The sequence below is a fragment of the Stomoxys calcitrans genome, chromosome 4 (genome assembly GCF_963082655.1).
Source record: "Stomoxys calcitrans chromosome 4, idStoCalc2.1, whole genome shotgun sequence".
Taxonomy (NCBI): domain Eukaryota; kingdom Metazoa; phylum Arthropoda; class Insecta; order Diptera; family Muscidae; genus Stomoxys; species Stomoxys calcitrans.
In genome coordinates, this window is record NC_081555.1 from 1,252,503 (window position 1) to 1,277,640 (window position 25,138).

The 25,138-nt window shown below is 35.4% G+C and overlaps 4 protein-coding genes across 5 annotated transcripts; 2 read left to right on the forward strand and 2 right to left on the reverse strand.

Annotated features, from left to right (window-relative positions):
• The first annotated feature begins 275 nt into the window (after nucleotides 1-275).
• On the forward strand, nucleotides 276-3,696 carry LOC106084221 (serine/threonine-protein phosphatase 4 regulatory subunit 2). Of its 2 annotated transcripts, none has more exons than XM_013247770.2 (3): nucleotides 276-767; nucleotides 1,121-1,309; nucleotides 1,469-3,696. In XM_013247770.2, the coding sequence occupies exons 1-3, from the start codon at nucleotides 551-553 to the stop codon at nucleotides 2,971-2,973; spliced, it is 1,911 nt and encodes a 636-aa protein (XP_013103224.2). In that variant the 5' UTR covers nucleotides 276-550; the 3' UTR covers nucleotides 2,974-3,696. The 2 variants fall into 2 exon arrangements, with proteins under 2 accessions (XP_013103224.2, XP_013103225.2); XM_013247771.2 differs by having other exon boundaries at nucleotides 277-767; nucleotides 1,472-3,696.
• Nucleotides 3,697-7,099: 3,403 nt separating this feature from the next.
• Nucleotides 7,100-9,491, reverse strand: LOC106084223 (vacuolar protein sorting-associated protein 37A). The gene is made up of 3 exons (XM_013247772.2): nucleotides 9,289-9,491; nucleotides 9,026-9,218; nucleotides 7,100-8,681 (listed from the first exon to the last, which is right to left on the reverse strand). The coding sequence occupies exons 1-3, from the start codon at nucleotides 9,366-9,368 to the stop codon at nucleotides 7,899-7,901; spliced, it is 1,056 nt and encodes a 351-aa protein (XP_013103226.2). The 5' UTR covers nucleotides 9,369-9,491; the 3' UTR covers nucleotides 7,100-7,898.
• Nucleotides 9,492-10,727: 1,236 nt separating this feature from the next.
• On the reverse strand, nucleotides 10,728-11,175 carry LOC106084224 (uncharacterized). The gene has a single exon (XM_013247773.2). It carries the CDS (start codon nucleotides 11,087-11,089, stop codon nucleotides 10,760-10,762), a length of 330 nt encoding a protein of 109 aa, XP_013103227.1. The 5' UTR covers nucleotides 11,090-11,175; the 3' UTR covers nucleotides 10,728-10,759.
• A 480-nt stretch (nucleotides 11,176-11,655) lies between these two features.
• Nucleotides 11,656-16,221, forward strand: LOC106084225 (uncharacterized). Its single transcript, XM_013247775.2, has 4 exons — nucleotides 11,656-11,842; nucleotides 11,919-12,020; nucleotides 12,094-12,494; nucleotides 14,276-16,221. Exons 1-4 carry the CDS (start codon nucleotides 11,738-11,740, stop codon nucleotides 15,990-15,992), a joined length of 2,325 nt encoding a protein of 774 aa, XP_013103229.2. The 5' UTR covers nucleotides 11,656-11,737; the 3' UTR covers nucleotides 15,993-16,221.
• Nucleotides 16,222-25,138: the final 8,917 nt, after the last annotated feature.

Below are 25,138 nucleotides of genomic sequence, written 5' to 3' on the forward strand. Positions count from 1 at the left end.
TTTTTTTAGATAATAGCAAAGAAACTTGCTGATTTCATTCAGTGGGACATTCTCTCATTACTTATGTTAAAATTTGAATAGAATTGTTATTTTATCATTGTTATTTGTGTAGATTTACAAAAAGTAATCGCGAAACATGGGGTTTCAACGGTGAAAAACGAACAAAGAACCAGCCATTAATGGGTAAATAAAACACACCTACTACATAATGACCACATATCATGATGTGCCATGTAAAGTCACCATTAAGTGGTTGGTAGCACTGATCAAACAGGCTGCTATTCTTCGTAACTTTGCTTTTCATCGTTGAAGCTTGCTGTGCCAAGGATCTGGATCATAGTCTATAACTCTCTTAGAAACTTCACTTTTGTGTGCAGCTATTACTCGGCTTGTCTGACAAACGCTTTATTGTTTGCTCCAAAAAAGTCACCGGGAATTACCCAAGCGTCAAGAAAAGGAGAAGACGTGTGTGTCTATACCAAAAAACGGTACAGAAACAGTCGGGATAGCAGCTTAATTTTAACATATTTGAAAGGAATCTGCTGCGATAATGGTAACGATGGAGAATCATGAAGAAATAATGCAAATCTTGGACCGTTTTACGCGCCTCAAGCAAAAAGACATTCCAAAGGAATTGGATGACTACCTTGGATATGTCGCTAAAACGGGCGACACGGTTTTCAAGTGGGCCTCACTCAAATATTTGTTCCGTGAGAAACTTTTGAATGTTATAAAGAATTTCTACGACACTACACCAAGAATTGATGGTAAGTCACCGTATCGTATATCGACATACTATTTGCTTTCACCTACACCCTTAAATTTTATTTAAATGTACCTTTAGAATTTAATCTCTTGCATTAAAATATTTTTAGTTTAATGGCGGTTTAGGAAAAGCATTATGTGGTTAATAAGATCATTTTTATTTTTGTGTTTCATATAATTGTATGCGTTTTTCGATTTTGTGGTGTCAAAAGGTCAATAATTTCATAACTTCAAATGCAACATTTGATGTATGTATGTACTTTATTTGATTTTATTAAGTAGGCTATGATTATAGGGCATTTGATTATGTACAACTATAAAGACTGCACCCCAATAAATTTACTTTTTGTTTCAGAAATTCCCCAATATCCAAATGTTGATCCTTTCAATTATGAAAGCATGAAATCATCTTTACTTGAACGTCTTGAACTATTTAATGCTGCCCCTTTCACCATACAACGTTTGTGTGAGTTACTTATTGATCCCCGGAAGCAATACAGCAGGATTGACAAATTTATGCGAGCACTGGAAAAAAATATCCTTGGTAAGCCACTCATTATTCTCAGCATTATCACATACCAGTATTGCTTCAAATTCGTGGTTGTCTTTGTGTCCATCCCAATCACTTATTTCTATGTTTAGAGCATATTGGTTAATGGCTAACATGGCTTTGGGTATTTTCTTAACATTTCCCTACTTTCAGTAGTCAGTACCGTGGAACCAGGTCGTAAGAGAACCGAGTCAGAAAATGGAGACTCTCTTGATTCAGTTGTTAATGGCGATCTTTCGTTGGACGTCAATGTAGACATTGAAATGGAATCGGAGGGGCTTTTCAATAGTTCTGAAACAACCAATGGAAATGGCACAGCCACTAAAGCAGAAGTAGAGGCAGCCAAAGAAGAAACAAAACAGGAGGGCGGAGAAAAGAGTGTGTCCAAGAATACACATGCTAACGATGACGACAATTTGCCTAATCCGAAGAAAGCCAAACTTGATTTGCCTGACGATTCGAAAAATATAGATGAAGAAGTCAAGAAATCAGAAACAATGACAAAAGAACAAGTAGAAGCAAAGAAAATGGAATGCGAAGAAGTTGTAGAAAAATCCAAAGAAGAAAAGGATGGGGACATACCCAATGAAGAGGTGAAAGTTATAGATGAAGCTAAAACAGCGACAGCAGAAAATGACGATCGTCCTAAAATGATGAAAATAGACAAAGAATCGAACGAAACATTAGAAGATAAAGTAGGACAAAACAAGACGGAAATTGAATCTAAAAAAGAAGAAGAAGAAAATGAAGTGCAGCGAACTGAGGAGCATAAACTTGAAAAGCCTACTGAGGATTCGATTAATAAGGAAGAAGTCGATGATCAGCCTGATGAAAAGGTTAGATCACCAGAAACGGAAAAAACCAAATCTGAAGATATAAACGAAAAACCAGTTGACATTAAGGCTGAAGAAGAAGTTGACGCAAAGGCTGTCGAGCTAAAGGAGGCATCACAGAAAAACGAAAATAAAGATCAAGTGGATAACAAGGAAGAAAAAACAGTCGTTGAGAAACAGGAAACGGAAAAGAGAGAAAAGGATCAGGTGGAGACAAATACAACAGAAGTGTTACAAGCAGAAAAAGATGCAGAGGTAAAGCCAGAAAAGCCGGGGGAGAGCAAAGAAATCGAAGAAGCAGATACTGCAAACAAAGACGAACCAAAGGAAGAGGATACTAAGAAAAGTGATGCTGAAGGCAATGAAAAAATTGAAAATGTTTTGGCAGCGGAAAACAAAACAGAGTCGTTGGAGGAAAAAGCAACAGAAAAAGAGGGAATAGAGGCAGAAAAAAAGACTGAACTTTCAAGCGAAATCGAAAAAGTTGCTGAGCAAAACGATGTCGCCGAAAAAGAAGCTACTTCTAATATCGTATGCGACCAAGTAGCCACAAATGATCCCACAGAAGAGACTGCCAACACCACACCCGCTCCTACGATTAAGCCCGTTCAAGTTGTAGAAACAGCCGACGAAACTGCAAATGCAAGCAATGTTGGGGTTTCCATCCCCAAGGCACCTCCAACATTGGCTCTAAACGACCAACCCATGGAGGAGGATGCTGCAACTGTCCAAGAAGTTGTTATGACCGATGCCCTTGCAAAACCCGATGAGGATCCATCCGGAATGGAAGTTGATGACACCAGCCAAGAAGCTATGGATCAGTAAAATTTTAATATCATTTAACATTCTTATTTCAAAACAAATACTACAAAAAAAAAACGCTAAAAGCGTTTTATAAACATTCGAATGAAAAAGACTTCAATGTGGATCTAGCGACGCGCATCTACAATCTAATCTATAGTATTTCCACAACATATTTCATACAGACAAAGATAATTTATCATTATATATAATCATTAAATATCGCAAAATACAAAAATATGAGCTACTTGATTGGGCACACTCCTAAAGTTAGTTTGAAAAATTCACAAGAGGAGGTCATCTTTCCAAATTACAACAAGACATTACTTAAAACGAATCTTCGGATGCAAGTTATATATAAACATTTTTATATTTTATAGACTTCATAGATTTACATATATGTTATCCAATCATTCACATTTAGTATTATTATTATTCTATGTTCTATGTTCGTCTAATTTTATTTTTACTGGTTCGTTTCGTCAAACGCTTTCGCGATAAGTTAAAAGGGCAACTGGCAAACATTACATAGCGGAGGATGTTTGTTTTATACTGTCAGTCATTAAAAAATGTTCGACAATATATATAAAGAAAAAGAGAGACGGAAAGCGAATGCTCATTGATTCTTGCTTTTGAATTGTATGTTTGTTTTTATCTTGTTTTCATGTCTCATTTTTAATACATGATATAAAACGATGAATCTACACCAGTAAATACATGTAATTGATATACGTACTAAAAATAAAATTGGCTTTTTATTTTTAGAAAAGTGTTTTGGACTAGCCACGTAGAAAATGTTTACTCGTCCTGCAGTGGTGGCAAAAATAATAGCGACAATGGCTACTAAGAATAATATAAAAAAAGGAGAAAGCATGTTTACTTCTGCAAACGCTTGCACTGATTATTCGTAAACCCGTTGAATTTTGAACGGAGAACTTAAATTTGATCAAGTCACATTAAATTCACCCATATTTATATTTATGGTGATATCTTCGGTACATACACTTGGAACAAATAATAGGGGCAGTTATCAAAACGTTGTTATTACTAATTAACTCTTTTTTTTTTTATTTGTAACTCAAAATCCTAGGGGAGAGAAAAAAAACTTAATACTCATTCCGATTTACTTCGCAGAAGTAAACATGTTTTCTTACTTGTTGATTTCAATATCATTATGTTCAGACGAAAACTGTTTTGAGCTAACGACTCGTTTTCCCTTTATAATGATCTGAAAACGACTGGTTTTTCCTTTGCAGTGTATAAGGGCAAAACTACAAGTTTGCCACAAAAACGAGTCATTCAAAGCATGTGAGCCCAAGTATTGCATAATTTGTGCTAAAAAATTCCAAAATAAATTTATAAAATCAACAAAATTTTGTAGATAAAGCAAGGAGAAATAAATTTTCACAATAGTGCATCATAACATTTATGTTGGAGTGTGAATAAGTGCAATTTCCAAAACATCTCAACTGTTGGCCCTGTTCTTTTTCCACCACTGTAAATTAAGTAATTATTAAAGCTATAAGGAGGTATGATATGGCATTTTTTCCAGTAATCAGAAAAAACTATCAACGTTGATTTATCAGGCGAACCGATTCATTTCGGCCTTATTTCCTTAAGCATCCTGCTTAAAATTAAATCTGGTAGCGTTCATTGTATGTGAGAAGTTTGCCCCTGGCCCTTAATGGAATGTGTATGGGCAAATTTGCTTTGTAGTTGTATTTGGATATATCAACGAGTGCCGTTTGATTTAGGTTACTGTTAACTAATATTGATGGAATTACCTTGGCTTTTTTGGGAATATTCTCCGCCAAATCAAAGGGAAGCAAACAACTTGTCGACCGTTTATCGACAACGGGCACGTAGTCTATTATAAACATGTAGTTCTATTGTAGTTTTAAAAATGGGCCGTCTGGCTTAAAATTACGAAATTGGTTAAATAATTAAATTACTTGAAATATGATGATAACCTATAATCAAATTTTTTTAATTTTGTTGTTATTTCATTTATGCTCGACATCTTTGATTTCTTATTTCTTTATTTATTCATCGCTATTTCGCATTTTAATGAAATGGATTTTTAAGATATGATATACAAAAACTTAAAGGCTGTGCGACTATCTTCAACAGCCGTTGTCTGTTTGTTTACTAGTAACAAAGCATTTCATTGAAATGCGAAATATCGACGGATAAATAATATAATCAAGTAATAAGAAATGAAAGACCTCGAGCTTGAATGAAATAGTTGATGTTAAACCCGGCACGGTACAGCTGTGAGCACCACACAGACTGGAACAATGAGGTCCGATCTGTGTGGTGATCATTGCTGTCACGAGAAGCTTAGCTGCGAGCTACTGGGCGTGTTCACAGGTTGCGAATAATAGAATACCACATACGGAGTAGCAGCAACGGCAGTCGCGGACAATCAGCGGTATAGAACGGAGAGTCTCAGTGAGAGAGCGAGTGGCACCGACTCTTGCACAAATACTGATTGCCTATGATGCTCGATATGACAAGGCGAGTTATTGGAGCCTTCAAATTACCAATGGCCACCCTGTTTTCGCGGCAATCGGTCCTTTGAACCGGAACGAGCTTGCTCATATTAGGAGCTTGACGAGGATCGCCACCTCCACATGAAAATGTAGCTACAACGAAAACAGATCCCTTGACACTCGTACTAGTTACAGTTAATATTAGAACATACGAACATTCTTCTCTGAAATGGTAAACAGTGAAACCCCATGTGACAGTATTAGCAGCACTCTTAACGCGCACAAAAACCACAGGAAGTGAGATAATTTCGATTTATCCCCGTCAATTTTCTCAGTAATTAACTTATATTTATATATGTTGGAAAAACCTACCAAAAAACCAACAAGAGAATAACAAAGCTAGAATTTTTTAATTCCTTAATTCGTGGTCTCGTTGACAGTATATGTAGTTTGGAAAAAGGATAAATACATAGATGAAACCTTGCCATAGTCGTTTTCAATCGTTGCTGAACTTTATATTAGAAGCCATTGTATTACTTCAACTATTTCACCACTTCGAAGTAGTTAGCCGTTTACTATATTATTTTTTTGCACCTCCATACACTTCCAAAACCGACCACACATATATCGAAGCACTGCATGGATGCATAGCCGGGCGGCCATGAAATCGTTCATTCTGTCTTCATGAGAAGAGAATCCACTAACTACAGCAAAATAAAAAGTAATTTTTGCATTTAACTTTACAAAACAAAGTAATATTAATTTTTATTCTCTATCGCCGACTCAATTTTCCTATTTGTTTTGATTCTAATTCGCTTTTTGATGCTGGCAACGCTGTACAAAACGGTAGCAAATTTGCATCGAATGCCGCGATCCAAATTTGTTTTCGTCAAACCATTGGTTTTGCAAATTGCAAATTTTGCCCATGAACATTCCACTAAGGAACAGGTTGGTTTTGGGTCACAGTTTAATATACACATAATCTTTTTTCTTTCCAATCAGCACCGTATAAACAACAATTGCAGTTGAACTTTAATACAAGAGGAAGTATTATGTACATCACAAAGAGATATCGTTGTACCAGCAAGCAGCAAAGACAGCTGACTGTTATACCCTGGCTTTTGTGAGGTCTTCCTCCGCCATCTCGAATGAAATTAAAAAAAAAAAACTGTTTTCGTGTCGACAATTTGTTGGAAACAAAAACAAATTCGTTATCGAATGCCGTGATTAGGCCCCTGGTTCTGAACGAGCACATTTTTAGTTTTTCTGAATATTAATTCAATCGTGGCCAGAGAAGGTCCGTGGGACTATTTTTTTAGATTTTCGACTGTCAAAAAGTTGTAAAAGTCGAAAACGTCATATACTTGTATAAAATTTATAAAAATTAGTAAACATCATAAACATCGAAAACATCTTTTAGAGATCTGTTGTTGCTATTTAAATATTTCAAAATTGTTTTTGGTGTTCTCGCCAGGATTCGAACTCAGATACTTTCGGTTATAGGCGCACCTTCTAACCTATCCACAAGGGCGGCCATAATCATAAATTGAGTAGTTTTTTAACTTATGTTAGAAAAAGTACGTCTTATGCATAGTGTGATTATTTATAGGCCTGATGGCTTCGCATTGCATGAAATGAAATAAATAAATTCGCAAAAGTTTAAAAGCGACGGGCCATCTCCGCCCGTGGCCTATATTTGAACACTGCATATATAATTACAAATTTTCTTTCGAATTCAAATAAGAATTTTGCATGACTTGGAAGTCATGGCAGAACATCTCAGAAACCATTTTGGAGAGATCTGCTTTTATGGGAGATATAACAAAATGTGGACCGATACTCATTTGGTTACAGCTTGACTGCTTTGGAAAAACAAGCGACTGATACAGCTGGTTCTATTTCTGCCATATACCCAATACTCGGGACAATGGGTTAATTATGTATATATGGATTTCCCCTCGAATTGTATGCATTTTTAGAATTTGTTATTTTTTTTATTTTAAATCATAAATAAATATTTAAATGAATAGAATACATTTAAGTTACTACTTAAACTACAAAGAAACTTTTGTTGATATTTGTATCCATCCTGCTGATTTGTTATATTTTTCACAGATTGTTGTTTTTGTTTTAACAAGTTGAAGAGGGGGACCATGGAAAGCTAAAATACAGTTGTAAATTATCGTTAAAATGTAAAGAGAATGATTTAAAAAAAAAACGAAGAAACAACAGCTACATAATTCGACTATATAAAAGAAGTAAAAGATAGAAATAAAATGACACTATTGAAATTAAAAAGTACATTAACCTGGCTACCAGGCCTTAGTAGTAGTAGACTTCTTCCCATCATTTGTAAATCATTATTGAGATTTTTCTTCTGTTTTAAGCCTTTTTAATTTAAAAGGTAAGCCATATCTTTGTCCCAACATCACGATAAATAAATACATTTCTCACGGTTTAGATTCCGCCGGCTCTTTCCAACTCCAATAGTTGGTGTCCTAATCGCTCCTCTTTAGCCTTACGTTCCGAGCTAAGCTTCTTTGAATGTGTATAGTTTTGCAAAAAGGTTTGCACGTCTATTTTTCCATTTAAAAATTGTTCAACGTGCCTCTCGCATTCCGTATCGGCGTTTGAGGCGGCAATTTGAAGCAGTTCCCTTATGTGCTGTGGATTGTACTCCTCAGTTTTTTTCAAATACTTTTTGTTCAATTGGTCGCATTTTTCGCCTAAATTTTTAAGAGTTGTAACATCATCACTTAATTTCCGTTTAAGCTCAACTAGGTGAGTTTCTTTTGATTCATTTTCTTTGGAAATGTTTTCAACCTGGTTAATCATTGAATCCAGTTCTTCATTTAGCTGCTGCACGACTGACATTTCTTCGATGAAATCGTCGAAGAATTCATCATCGTTATCAAGCTGTTTCAGTTCATCAAGCGAAAGTGTGGAGAGGTTGGGAAAATTGCTGTCGTTGAGTCGGGGAGATGTGTGCTTTGTGGGGTCGTTGGGGGAAGTTTCTTTGCTGCTATTGGTACTATTTGAAGCACCGCTACTAGTACCACTATCCAAAGATTTGGCCACTTGCAGGGGTTGATAATGATGGACATGTGGAGTATTAACGTGAGCGGAACTGGCATTATTGTGGGCTATTGGACTGTGCGACTGAATGATTTGTGGAGGAAAACGTTCAAACTCTCTAATAATTGCTTGTACAACTCTGCCAAGGTCAGAGTGCGGTGAATACTAGAAGAGAAGAAAAATACGCCAATTATACTGTATGGCTAACAAACAAACCATACAAGAATCACAAAAGACAATATAAAGCCATATGCTCCAATGAACGGCTTGAAAGACAGACAAAACAAATGTGACTGCACATTCTATTTATCCTGCTGAAGGCCAAGAACGGATAACACTGTTGACATGTTCGCCAATGCGGCAACAACAAGTTTAAGGTCACTAATAACGTCATTGCTGAAACCTGGATTTCCTTGAAACAGACATTAAATCAAGGCTTTGACCTTCAGTAGGCACGCATTTGAACATTACCCACAAAGATGGTATTGAATAAAAAAATATATACATACGTTTAATAAGCCTGGCGCCTTTTCTATCTCCCCGCTGCTAGCATTAATCCAACTGTGCTGTATGATGGGCGACAGCAATAGCTTGGGGCGTTCATTTGGGAAATTCAAACCCAATAGTACGGTAAGGATAAAATTCCTACCTCCCGATTCAAAATGTACGCAGTATTCTGACAGTTCGGACACTTCGACCACACTGTGTGAATAAAATTGCCGAACTTAGCACTGAATTGAAGTAAAAATGTTGTTGATGAACGCTCACTTACTTGTCATTAAATACTTTCAAGGTATCAATTTGACGACGACGATATTCTAAATTGTTAAACTGGATGCCTCGCATTAACATTTTGCAATATGAAAAAAATTCACCGAAGACCACAAAATAAACCACAACATAACAAAAATTATATTTTAATTTATGTTGTATTCTATTGTAATTAAAACTGCAATTCCTATTAGAGCTGGCAAAATAACGATAACACTATCGATATATATCATTAGAAATATCGAATATTGCAATTATCGATTGTTTGACAGCTATATATGGGGACTTTACATGGCACTTCATGATGCGCGGTGATTGTAATGGGGACTTACATAAGTCATTGTATTAGTATTGGTGAAAACGAGGGTGTATGTGTCCCATGTACACATAACCATCAGTCATTGCTTTTTGTTAAAAATTCTAATCAACAAGTGCAATCCTGTAGATTTTTTAATAGTTGATTTTTTATAAAATAATTGCAAATCGAAATTGCGACAGACCATTAGCTCTGTTAGCTACCGAGAAGTCCGGTAGCAAGCCTTATACCAGCTATCGCCATATCGTATCTTAACACATTTGCTATCCCATTTAGCAGGTAGCTTTCATATTATCCACTGTATGTTAGAGCAAGACGAATACAGTTCTAAGATTTATATAAGTTACTACTAAATTTCCCATGAATATTCCACTCAGGAACAGGGGATACTTCTTTAATATCAATGAGTGCAGTCCGATTAAAGTTTAAGGTCAGTGATAAGGGGAGTTTAAGCTCAATGAAAAGGGGAGGAGTCAACAAAAATAAAAAAAATTTACTCAGCTGTTCGCATGGCCTCACCTAAGTTGAATAAGTTGCGCTACCTCTTAATTGTACCATGATACCAACCCTAATGAAGGAATGTCCTACTGAATGAAATCATCAAGTTTTTTTGCTTCAAAATCTATAATCTAAATGAAGTAATCGTGAAAAATTTTCGCTTAATGCGAATATGGTACCATGCTTAATGAGAGAATGTCTTACTGAATGAAATCATCAAGTTTTTTGCTTCAAAATCTATTATCCAAAATTGTAATCATGAATAAATCTCGGTTAAAACGAATATAGTATCAACCTTTAGTCTAATCAACTTTTCCACTGGCCGATAAGTATGAAAAGACATAACAAAATCATATTACAGAGTGAGCGAGAACATATCAACTACGAACTCGTTAAAATATTTGCACAAAAAGAATCCAGTTTGTGATACGTTTCAGGGATGTCAATCAGCCCACCGTTACGTCAAAGACTACGTCATGGCTAACTCTTTCCATAAAACTGACGAATAAAATAATAAAATACACTTTGCTTTTAATATTTTTAATATTAAATTACAAACTATATACATATCATGTAGAGCCTGCATATTACAGCATGCTTGCTTCCAACAAATAAATGTGATAATAGAAGATTGCTATAATTTTCATTGTTCAAAGGTTCACTTTTCTTTAGTATTATCAAATTCCAGCTCCTCTACCTTCTTAAATCCGGAATACCTTATAATTTTTCCTTTTTCAACATTTAGACGCTTGCTAAATTGTAGGGCTTGGGATTCATGTTTTTCCTCATCAGATTTGTATCCATAGTAGTGCGCCCAATCGCCTTTACCAGTAAAGGCCATGTAGCATACGAAACCGAACGCATTCCAAGCTACAAGAGCATACATCAAACTCAGACGTCGCTTCCATTTTAGGGCTTCCACTTCCGGAATGGGTTTAGTATTTTGTCTCACCAACCGACGAAGCCATTTCATTTGAAACAATGACATTGTCTGTTATTTTGTAATTTATTAAAGCTGATAATTATATAAAGTCGCTCGCCGACCCGAATAAATATAAACAAACAAGCAGCTGATTCCACCATTTGTAAAATGCATTTTATTCAAAGCGTATCGTATAGTAGAATACATACAGTAAAGTAACCATAGATAAGTGGGCACAAGAAGGTAGTTTGGGCAAAGATTCGGCAAATGCATAAATGGATAAATAGATTAGGGGTAATTTTGAACGCACAGATGGCATTGAATACCTTGAAATGGAACCACTACCACATATTCTATAAAAGTACACATAGACTAACATAGTATTCATGTGTAAAATTTTAATATGTAAATATATGGTCTTTTATGGTCTTCATGAGTCAATATTGCACCTTAAATGATCAAAGATTGAGCTTATTTGTACTAAAGGCATCTTTTAATGATTATAATTAAAATATAACTTATAAAAAATAAATACTAACGACATCTAGTATCCATCTGACATCTTTTTCGCATATGATCTCTTACGTTACTATACGCATTCTAAAAAAATTAACATTCTCGACGCCGTCAAAACTATCGTGAATTTACATCCATCCTTTTGTTTTATTGTGGAATTAATTAAAGTATTGATATAAGAAGCTATTTTGTTTTAAAATGGACAAATGTTTTCTGTGCAAATCGGATAAAAAAGATTCCTTACAATATGGGGAATTTTTGCGAAATAAGAAAATGGGTATAGGTGTTCATACGTACTGTTTGGTATGTGAAATAGAATAGTATTATCTTTGATAATTTAAAACCAGAACAAACAAATCAAACATTTAAATTTTGTCAGTATTTGTCTTCAAATCTAACACAAAATGGGGACGATAGCGAAGGTATCTTGGGATTTCTAAAACCGGATATAGACAAGGAACAAGCCCGCACAAGCCATTTGGTATGTATACAAAAAATTAAAAAGAAATGCATCTGAGGAAACGACACTACTTAACTTATTTATATTTATTTAGAAATGTTTTTACTGCCATAAACGCTACGCTAACATAGGATGCTGCGAAAAAAGATGCAGGCGCACATTCCACTTGATATGCGGTTTGGAAAATGGTGCTGAAAACCAGTTTTGCAAATCATTCAAGTCTTTTTGTCACACACATAGACGCAAACACGCGTCGAAAATTCCCGCACCTAATACTAATTGCCTCATATGCTACGACATCCTACGAGAACCCAATGAATCCTTTAACCCCATAAAGATGATTTTAAGCCCATGTTGCCGCAATGGCTGGTACCACAAATTATGTCTACAGAAATTAGCAAATACTGCAGGCTATTTTTTTAAGTGTCCATTGTGTAATGATGCACATGTCTTTAGACAGAGCCTGCCGGTCAGGGGCATATTTATACCAAATCAGTAAGTATATTCAGTTTTAAAAATAACAAGTGTTATCTAGGAAAAATTCTAGTTCGAGTTGGGATAGAGGGATCGCAATGGGGTTTAATTTGACGTGAAGTGAAAGAATGAGACGTTTTCGACAAATTGACACAATCACCTATATTACACAGCTCAAACAAAAAATTTTCTTAAAATTCTTCGGTGTATGATTTCTGGACACCGTTTTAGTCTTGTCCAACAACATATATGAGTTTCCCTAAACAATAACGTAAATGAAACCGAGTATAGAAATTTAGAAACGTACTGAAACGTAGTCAAATGTACATTGTCTACGAATTTTTGGCATGGGAAAAATTCGAAGTTTAGCTGGTAAAACATTTCAAAATCTAGCAACGCGAAAAATGGAGAATTTTTCAAATACAGTCTTATATATTCTAAGTATATTGATCAGTGTTTCTACTCGTACTAGAAAAGTGGAATAAACTACAAAGCGGGAATCAATCCGGAACCTACAACCTGGCAGCCATTTATACGTACCGGATTGAGGCTAACGCCTCAGCGTACAACACACTGCTACAATAACAACACAAAGCGGGAGCCCTTGCCGATGAAGGCCTTCTTCGGGTCAAGAAGGCCTTCATCGGCTGCCAAGGGACCCAAGGTAGCAAATAAGTATATACAGAATACAGCTTACGTAGTGTCATATAGGACTTGAGTGAATAGTGTCAATATGAGGTGCAAACCTACGAGTTCTATCCCGAATAATACCTAAACACTACAAAATCCACCCTATCTTGACCCAAGAATATTTCTAATGAAGGCTCCTGTGAACCAAAGCAAATAGCCTTGGTCTTTATAGGATTAACCAAAAGAGAACTAATAGATGACCACAATATCTTATCTTCCAAATAACGACTGCAGTCTCTATCACCGTTAAACAAAACCCTTGGGAACCCCCGAAGTAAAAGGAAGAATACCTAGTTTAACTTGATTCGACTCGACAAACTGAGTTATAGCGCTCATGTACGAAAAAATAAGTCTACAAGTGGGTATTAAAAATTGGATTTGTTTTTTCGCTTACTCACCGTAGTTCCACGCCATATGGAGTACACTAGACCTCATACAGTTAAAATCATTTCTCACCAACTCTGTAAGATGCATAAGTAAGGACTTGGTACTATGCTTAGCACGAAAAGCATATTGCGAATTAACTATTCTATAACTTGTACCAAAAAGGATCTGGTCTTTCATAATGTGTTCAAACACCGTAGACAAAACTGGAAGAATCGAAATAGGTCTGAAGTCATCAGGGCTGCGAATGATGGATGTTCTAACTATAGGCAAAACAGGCGCGGTCTTCCATGCCTTAGGAAAAACAGACGTCGTCAATATCTCATTAAAAGAGCCCACAACATAATCGGCTGCAATAGTAATTGAAACTAATAAAAAAAAATAAACTCAAAATTCCATCAACACCAACTGACTTCAATTTAAATATGCCCAGAACAATTATAACCTTATTGTAATAAACTCAAGAGAAAGAAAATCCATCATCAATTCCATGAAAAGTGTTAAAACGTCAAATGGATTACCGGAAGCATGCGTAAATGAAAAGAAATTATTTTTTCCATTAAAACATAGTGCATTAGTAAATCAAAAAGAAAATTTTTGTATTTATTCTAGTCTATTCATAACTCAAATTTTGGAAGGTCAGTGACGATCTGATGCGGCGTATATATATATATATATATATATATATCAATAATCAATAATCACCAAAAAAATTGTTTCTTTTACAGAGATGCCGCTTGGGAGTTGGAGCCAAATGCATTTGCTGAACTTTTAGAAAGGCCTAGTGAATGCTCTGCTATAAAGTGTGTTAATAGGCAAGGTCGCAATCACTCAAGTTCGAAGAACCCACTTATATTCTGTACTACGTGTGGTTCGACGGTTATGCATAGGCTATGTTTAGCACCATCTACAAGCCGTTTTTACTGCGCCGATTGTACTATTGCCAGAGAAGAACAGAATAGCGGACGAGGTAGTCCAAGATCGCCCCCAAATATGAATGAGGGTGCCGAGAACGATGAAATCGATGTCTGCAATGTAAGCGACCAAGAAAATATACCGTGTTTAATTGAGGACAGCCATACTGGGTATCGTAATAAAATGGATATAGATCCTATTGATGAAGAAATCAAGCTCGCTAAACGATCTACCAGGAGGTTATCAAGCACTGGTTCATTAGTGGAACCAGTGTTAGTGTCTCGTAAGGAAGATATGGAATCGAATAGTAGCAGTAAATGCAACGATACGTTGACAGTTAGCAGTACAACAAAAGAATACTGGAAACCTTCTAAGAGCAGGGCTAGAAGACATAACGTACTACCAACAAATAACAATAACAGTAGCGACGAAGAAGAAACAGCAAAACGCTCTTCTCCAAGAAGCAGGACTCTTATGCTATTACCATCATCTGAGGACAATGGTAATGATGGAATAACTACTCGTAAATGTCAAAGAAGCAAGGCCAAAAAGTTATCAATGTCATCCGAAGAGTGTTTGATTAGAAAACAATCCGTCAGAGAGACAACACAAATATCTGTAAGTACCGAAGAAAACCACATTGAAGGAAATTTTGAAGTTCACTCAAAGATTGCAAGGAAAGAAGTTAAATGGAACACAATAATCGAGTGTTCAGATGAGGATAGTGATGAGGATGTGTTAGATTGGTATTGCGGTTCTGACCAAACTACAAAGGCTACTGAAATATCAGATGTAAACACTGAAGAAAGTGACGAAGATGACGATCCGTTGGAAATTATTATGAAATATGAGAAAAACAGATGTGCTGCTCAATCTACACAGAAGGCTTTGAAAAATGAAATTAATTCAAACAATATGGATGTTTCCTGCATAGCTTTAAGGACTCGACGCAAGAGTGTTACTTCCGAACAACAGGGTGCTAAAAATGCGGTCATTGCGCAAGACCTTGTTAAATTAATTCAACGAAGAAAAACAGTTTGTTCGCAAACATCCGTTGAAAAGGAAAAGCATCACAGACGTAAGGATAATAGATTTCCTTCTAGAAAAACTTCCTCTATTCATAACATATCCGAAATTTTTGATAAGCAATGCGAAACAGACGAAGAGAAATTTGATTCGGTCATACCTCACGAACATGTTCAATGTGGGAATAATAATAAAGAGTCCGACAATCTCAGCGCATTTGAAATTTCCTGTATCGCAAACCGTACAAGGAAAAGAAAAAAATTAAATCTTCCAACTGTTGTCGAAGATTCATCCTGCTCCACCAGATCAACTGGTTCTTCCCAGCCAACTTTTTATGACAATCATCGAAACAACCGCGCCAACGCAAAACCTTCAGGAAGTGCATATCTCGAAGTATGGCCGAAACAAAATGTGGATATCGCTTTCATATCATCAAAAAATAAACCAGAACATCTAAAAATTCCCAACAGGAGCAATTTATCAACCCAAAAAAAGTCTAATTAGACAAGGTTATTCATTAAGCAGAAATGTACAATTTATAGTACTTTCATAGAGAAATGCATGTGCAAAATTTTGTCTATGAGCATTTAATATATACTGTGTATATGTACATACTTTTTTTGTATGTATGTATAAACATAACTAGTTATATGTCTTATAAAGTTTCATTTTTTGATTATATTTATCATCGAATAAATTTTTTTAAATAAAGAATATCGATTCTTTTGAAAATTTTTTCGTCCTTAAATTGCAAATTCGCAAAACGAAAGATCTTTCAAATAAAATGTATCTATAGATGAACATCAAAAGTGTATAGCCTAGGGAATACATTCTCATACATTGTAAATTGTCTGTTTTTACTCGTAATGAAAAAATAAATGAAAATGATTGTTTTTGGGAAAAATGTAGATTTGTTTTCAATAAAATTTTAATGCATTTGCTTAAAGACATGACCATTGATAACCAATCCCACGGCAGCCGGTTGTACGCAGGGTCTGCCGCCTCAGTGTATAACACACTGCTACAACAACAACAACCATTGATTATAAATCCCCTGGACTGGTGGAGTAAGTTCCTAAAATGTCTGTTCTACGATTCTCGGGTGTATATTTTTGGTCCAGCAACTAGAACTGTTGCCCAGCAACTAGAACTTTATGATTGTTAACATCTCATATGGGAATTCATATGATTTTTATGTTGTTGTACAATTGAGAAAATCTTTAAATAATTGAGCCATGCATCCGACATTCGATTTTTAAACAACTAAGTCGACTACAACTTATCGATTTTTTTACACAAAAAGTCGGTTAATCGATAGTCGAATGTCGACTTTCAGATCTCTGTGACGCCAACCAAAGTAGCATTCGCAAACAGACCATCAACAACGTAAAACCTAACAACAACATTGGCCCCCCGCTCGGCCCCCTTTGAAGTTAACATTGATTTCAAGTGAACAGTGATATGATAAATTGTGTTTCTGTCGTGTTTACAAAACGCATAAATTTAAAGAAGTTATTAATTTATTTAAAAACCAATTATACAAAATACAAAGCTCCGTGCATAAATTGAGATTATAAGAAAAGTAAAGAGTGAATTAAATCTTTCCAGAAGTAAATGAAACATTTGACACAAGCTGTTAAACAATTATTTTTTCTGTTGCGGTTTAATCGAGCCGAGCGTTTATTCTATGTAGAAGTGAAGTGTGTGTGAGTGAAAGAATAAGGTTATCAGTTCAATAAAAGATATTACGATATTCAAGATTCCACAAAACCTACCTACAACACAACAAATTTCATCAGAGAGCTGGATTTGAAAACCGGAATTGCTGGTAAGCTTCTGAAAAATTCATACTTCCATTTTATTATATTATTTTATAATTGGCAAAAGCAAACATCGGACAAAATCCAACGAATAACCAACCCTTACCCACTCCCCTTGTATTTGTATAATGAGTGTCGGGGGAACAACAACAAGTGTGTTGATGACACGAAAACAAAAAGAGTGGAGTATGTACAAAATAAAAATAACCCCCAACCCCACTCGGGATTGTTAAACTGGTACACAAAAAGCGATGTTCGTTAATGTTTTCCATCTTTAGCAACCATGCCAGTACCTACAATGTCTTAAATTTCTTTTTTCGGACAAACATAGGTGAAATGACTTATGTGCAGCGCATCACAAACCCTGCTCATAATTTACATCAATGAAGTGGATTCATGAAATAGTAATCTTTATATTGTGCATATTTTTCCCTTATTTATTAGTTTTTCCATTTTCATATTCGGAAAACCCAAAGTAAATTCTAAGCGACGATTGTTACTCTTTTTAACTTCTTCGCCTGCCCACATCACGTCTTTTCTTTGTCTGGTTTCTCCTCGCCTTCCTTGTTCGCTTTCTTGACGTTCCATTCACTCATGGTGCTGTATATTGAATTGTTGAGTACAAGGCATAACTCCCCAATTCCTCCACCCATCTTTTGCCATCCAACTGTAGCACAGTGCCCGAACAAAGCGGGTTTTTGTTTTCGTATAAATTCCACCAAACCGAAGGAAAGAAAAAAATAAAATACAAAACCCATAAACGCACACCCATACACAGCTGAGACCAGAAAAACACGAAGCTGCCGTATGCACTCAAAATGCGTTGTTGTTTTTGTATGTTGACTCGCTCGTTCGTTCGTTCATTCATGGCGTTTTCGGGTATCTTGAAAATACGCACGTATACATTTCACTAACACCATTACAAATCGATTAATCGACGTGTGGTGCACAATAACAATAAAGTCGTAGATACGCACGAACACACGCAAAAACTCTTAAAAAAAATAATAATTTTGCGCGTATAACAATCTATTATCTATCTGTGCATTCATAGGAAAAACAGATAGTTAAAAAAAATTAAAAACAAATAAGCAAACATTTGTTTTCTTTACGACTTCTTAGTGAAGTAGTCCACATTTCTGCTTTTGTTGTTAAATTATTTCATCATGGTTTGTTCCGTGCAAACATTTTTCACCGTATTTCGCAGTAGAGATGACAAATAAGATTTGAAAATGGCATAAAATTTAAGTCAAAAAGTGACTTTGTATTGCCAAAAAGGTACCATATTTGATACAGGAGGAGGGCATTGCTACTGAAAGATAAACGCCTAAGAAGAAAATTCTGTGGTTTAGGGCTTTCATAAGAAAGATGGTAAATAGTGTTAATCTTAAAAGCCCTAAAGGCACAAATTTTTAAAAATCATTCAGTTTGCCAATTTCATAATGACATATTAGGTCGAACACCTTTGTTTCTTAGAGCTTAGTAAATTTTGCATTTTTATCATAATTTATTATGATTTAAAATTTTTTAAATAAATAAATAAATATTGACATATGTATTTGCTGAAGGTTAGGTAAGGTCAGACTTATTTAGACAATTTTAGACCATTGTGATACCACAGTAGCGACAGACCGACTAGTGTAAATCGTAGGCATGACCCCAGCACAGGTAATCCGAGCACGCTACGGTAATATATGTTAGCAATAGTAGAATTATAACTTTCACTCACTCTTATAGCCCGTTTGTCTATCTAGAAACGAATTTTTCGCGTCGCTCAAGAGTTTGTTCAAACTACAATTCGAGCAAAAAAGGAAGAATTTCAATTTCAAACAGATTCATCAAAAGAGCTAATAACTCATCAGAAATAAATACTAAAACCCGTCTATATGGACGAATGTAGATCGGAAAAGAAGCCCAAACGAACGAAAGGCAACCGTTCGACATCGACAAACAGGCAATTAGTTTCCTTTTATCATGCAGGACAATATCAGAATTCACTACGCGTCCGACAATTTCGAACTATTTTTAACTAGAAGCTCGCTTTTGATTGTAGACCCATGTTTTCTTTAAAACGTCTTAAACAAATCGTAAACTTTTATTATGGAAACAGCTAAGTGTGTTATTTGAGGTAATGCAAAATAACCCACCCTAATGCATACTTCAGATATGGCCTGTCGAAAACTCTGACGTATATGATATACGTCATATACCTAGTCAAAAAAAAGTTTTTTACAGTGTTAAAAAATTATAAGGAAATCGTGCAAACATTTTTAAACTTTTGCGAATTATGCGAATGATTATAGCCGCCCTTGGACATAGGTTAGAAGGTGCGTCTGTAACAGAAAGTGTCTGAGTTCGAATCCTGGCGAGACCAACAAAAACAATTTCAGTTGTTGTTTTCCACATGGTGCTGACATTTTTTGTTGTTTTCGACTTTTACAACTTATTGACAGTCGCAAATCTAAAAAAGTCGTCCAACGGACAATCTCTGGCATACGGTCGAATCCGTTTAATTGAAAACAGTAAAATACGGAATATTGCAATTATCCGATGTTTTTAATAAAGCGGAGTTGATATCATTGAAACGTGATATTTTCAAAATATATTTTGTATTAAGAGACTTATTCAATTAAACGGTGATCAATTATCCGGGTTCGACTGAACGTACATAAAGTCTGATTGCAGTTCTCTACTTATTTTAATAATATTACTTAATTATCAAATTTCCCATGAACATTCAATTAATGAATATGGGAGGAATACTTCTCCTATATCAATGAGTGAAGTCCGATTAAAGTTTAAGCTCTATGATAAGGGGCCTCCTTTTTATGCCGAGTCCGTACAGTGTGTCGCATAGCGACACCACTTTTTAGAGAAGTTTTAACATGGCATTATACTTCACAAAATGTAGCAAGCATTAGTAAAGCGATAACCATCGATGAAAGTTTTTCTGATTCACGCCGTGATTTGAACACAGACCTTCGATGTCATAGGCGGACATGGTAACATCTTTGAATTCTCGAAAATGTAGAAATGCCTCTTTTGAAAAAAGGATCACATGGTATGCAAATTATCATCCTTGTTTCGCAGCTAGTACCTATGTATATATGAAAACTTGGTTTTGCTTTGTGTCACCAATTGCGGGGTTATTTTTAATGCTAAACTTGAAGTTCAAAGTGTGTGAACAATCTTTCTTTCTATTTAAAAAAAAATATGGGTTCGTCGCTTGCCTTAACCTTATTCAGTGAACCCTGGTATTGTCTTAGACAAGTTGTAAAAACTACGAATGTTGATAATGAGCTCTAAAATTTTCATTTTAAATATTATCATATCTAGTTTGTCTTAAACTGGTTATATTTTCTGTTTCCAATAAATTTCAAGTCCGATAGCATCTCCCCTCTACATCTACGTGCTTGTATAAACTCATTTTTTTACCTTTCTTTGTGGAAATAGACCAACTTTCCGACTTCTGTCGATTTTCAAACAAAATAGGTCCTTATTTCCATTACTTTCTTAGGCGTACATGTCAAACTTCGTTATTTACAAAAGCTAATTCGATTTTTTTACATGCGAAATATGCCATAAGCAGACAACACCGGAATCCTTTCGGTTTTTCTCTCTTTGTCTTTTGCCGTCATATTTTTACTGTATTGCCGATGCCGCTTACGCACGCATTTTTAACGATTTGTTTATAAATGTTGGTTGCCTTCCCTGTGTCTCTCTCTCTCTGTTGCCATCACACTACTCGAAACCAGTGGTTCTTAATGGTATTTGGATGTGAAAGCATTATATTTTAGTAAAGGAAGACCAACCAAAAAAATTGCTTTTCATTTCATTTATCCGGTGGTTTGAATCGCTTACTGGAGAAGCTTGCAAAAATGATTGATGGATTTAACGTTTTTGTCGTATCATAGGATTTTGTGGCAGTTGCAATCATTTAAATGAGGTATAGACCCTGAAAGTTTGTAGAGAATGATAAATTTGTTGCATGTTTTTGGTATTCGCAGATTTTATTTTGCGGTATCCCAAGATGGGTTCTATTTCCCTTTTATTTAATGACATTTTATAATTGATGAAGGTATTGACAGACTATGACCGAAAAGACTTGCATATATCCTTGGCTTTCACTTGATTTGAACAATAAAAGATACACTTGTGAAGAGTAGTAATACAAATTGGCAATTGCCTGTTTAAAGTTGGTAGAACTATAGGCAATTTTGTATTATGAGGTGGATATCTGCGGCAGACTTTTTGGTTGACAGAGCAAGACGTTTCGGCAAGATAACTAATATATAAATTTTGTGGTAAAATAATGATGTGTTCAAGATAAAAGTTCAACATTTAGCATAAGAAGGTGCCACATGAAGAGACAAATGAATCTAAAAGACGCAAAATAGTGTAAACAAGGTTACTTTGGTGACTTGTGCCATCATTTGTTATATGCAAACCATATTGATTTGATATGCTAAATTATAGCCAAATTAAGAATTGCTCAAAATTGTTTTATATGATTGTTGAAGACAAATAAAAACGTAGGCCAACTTATAATTTTTTTTTGTTTTTTCATCGAGGACGATACAATCATCTCATTGTTTCTCTACCATTTCAATAACTTTTTTGCTGAACGATTTATCTTTGTCCACAAAAACAGTTCGCTCGGGGCGAAATATGTTGTATACGGGGATGCAACGCGGTGCATTGTCTGTCGTTTTTGGTCAACTGTGAGCAAACGCGATACTCATTTTAAACACAGCTTTCTTACAGTCAAGGGTTATTTAATGGGTTATTTAAAGGGCTATTTAATGCTGGATTCACTATTTCCTTAGTGTAGTATGTCATCTATGGGCTTCCGTGGATACAACAGATGCTTTGAAAAATTACCAATAACATACGATTTAGCCCAGGATATATTTTTCACCATCTTCCCGTTTTGTACATCTACTTTATCGTAGCGCAAACGAATGTATAAAAAGAAAACTTTATTTTGGGGATAATAATTTATACCTTTTCGTTACGAACTTTTAGCTCATTGAAATTGTATCTTGGCGAAACAAAGAACTTTTGTCCCAATAATTAAACTTTCACAGAAGGGAACAAAACATTTGTCAAGGACTGTATTAGATTTCTTCTTTATATATGGCATCATAAGGATAGAATATAACAACCCCTACTCCAACATGCCGCACCACTCACAGGTACCAAGTGGAGAAAATCAATAATCACGTTGGAAAGCCCTTGTGGCACGTTTTGCGAGTGTGTAAGAAACTTCAATGTGACCTCGATTACTGTAGCGATTCAGAGAAAAGACAACATCAATAGCGACAACAACCAGAAATTTGAACATTTTCATTGTAGGGCAACAATGCAACATACGTACATAAATAAAAATAAATGTATGTATGAAAAATATTTCGAAACAGGTTATAAAAGAAAATCAATTCAAAAACTACACTGAGAAAATGGCAGGATTCAATTTGGTGCAACTATATATGGAAAAGTCAATCGTAGCAATGTAGGATATGTAGGAAGAAAATTATGATAGAGTTCGAACGCTTAAAGCTTTCCTCATGACATTTTAAACATATGCTTCATATTGATGTAGGTGGTCGGATTGCAAATGGGCCACATCATTTTATATTTGGTCATACATAGCAACTGTGTAAATCGGTACTCTGATTTGATTACATGAAGCTTAATTTTTACCGATTTATATTTACTGTGTACACTTGTGCACTGAAACAGAAATGCAAGAAATACGTTCCAATAGGTTCATAGATGTAATACCCATATAAACCACATCGCATAATTTGAGTTTCTGCCCTGTTTGGCAGAAATTTGGTTCCATCTAGAAACATTACCACTAAATGGAAACATTAGTATCCAGTTTCCATGTAAATTGATCTTAGGATTTGGCTTCTTTGTTTCTTTCCCATGGAAGCCTAAATTTTTAGACGATTAGCTGGCATATGCACTACACTTATGAACTTCAACTCCCACACCAAAACACTTACCTAAATAGCTACAACCCCTATAAAAATCAATATGCCGGCTAGTTTGTTGAGCCCGTATTATCAGTCATTTATGAGGCAAGTTTACTGTGACAAAACTGAACTGAAAATTTTGTTCTCCATAATGAAAGCAAAATATGTATAAATAAACCATTGTGAGAAAAAAATCAAAAACAGCAGAATAGAAACAAAAGCAATATATTCTTCACAACTTTGTTTATTTATACCGCAGGACAGATTTTTATTACCTAAGTTCTCAAGGAATTGTCAACTGCTGTCCCATTTCATATGCAAAGAAATTTCCACACTCGTTCCTCCAGTGTGTGTGTGTGTCGATACACAAACCCAGCGGCGGAGTTCATGTCCTAAGAAGGCCTCTTTTCATGTCTGCCCCGACAGTCGAGAGGCCTGCTAAGCACATAGCACCTTCCTTTCCATGATACAGCAGACAACGGATATGAGAAAGTCAAACGGATATAAGGAAGTCAAATTTTTATACCCACCACCATATGAGGGAGGTATACTAACCTAGTCAGATCTGCGACCCCATAAAGTATATATATTCTTCGTCGTCTAGACATTTTGAGTCGATCAAGCAATGTCCTTCCATCCGTCCGTCTGTCGAAATCACGATAGCGGTCGAACGCATATGTTTGCACAGATGCATCTAATTGATGTAGCTCTTTGGGGATTGCAAATGGGCCATATAGGTTCAAATATGGATATAGCTCCCATATAAATTGATCTACCGATTTGATATATTTAGCCCTTAGAAACCGCAATTGTTATCCGATTGGACTGAAATTTTGCATGTAGTATTCTGTTGCGACTTCTAACAACTGTACCAAGACCGACTTCACAGTAAAACTATGAAGTCGGTCTATAACCTGACATAGCTCCCATATACTCCGATCTCCTGATTTGACATCTTCAGCACCTGCAGTCCATAATTTAATTTGTAGTAATTTTTCATGTAGTGGTCTGTTACAATTTCTAACGACTGTGCCAAGTACGGTTGAAATCGGTCTATACCTGCTATTTTTTGTTAATTTTACGCAAAATCCATAGTGGTGGGTTTCAAAGATTCGGCCCGGCTGAACTTAGCACGTTTTTACTTGTTTTCTACAGATACATACAGAATTTTTCTTATATGGGTAGTGTTCACATACGTACTACGTACGTACACATCATAATCCCGCAGGGTTCGAAGTAATATGCAAATGGGTGAAAGTTCCATCACTTCTCTATGAATATACACAAGACAACTCATTCATACCGATATCTCATAATAAAAAAGTTCTTATAGAAAATTTTTCGAAGTGGAGTTTTCAGTGATTTGAAATTATTTCTTATATGGGTTTGTATTTAATAAGAGTTGTTCCTGTATCAAATCATTTTGCAATAAAGTGTCTAAGAGTTTTCAATTTCTTTTTTTTAACGATTTTTTTCTTTTACGTAATGGGCTTATATCCGTTATTTACTGTACATGGGGTGAGTCAGGAAATTATCGTTGATTTCCATAAATAAGATCTTCATCAGCCTTTCATATAGATACATTATACGGCAGTGTAACACAACTAACTCTTAAATCGCTTATCCATTCGAATTAAAGGTATTAAGAAATAATAAAAAAACAATTTTGTTGAAAATTAATAAATTACATTAAAAATATTTTGTGGATGACTGTTTTTTATACTCCCCACCATAGGTTGGGTAGTATACTGATTTCGTCATTCCGTTCGTAACACATCGAAATATTGATCTGAAACCCATCAACTCAAATTCTGTCCATCTCTGACGTCTCTCGATAGAAAGCAAGCGA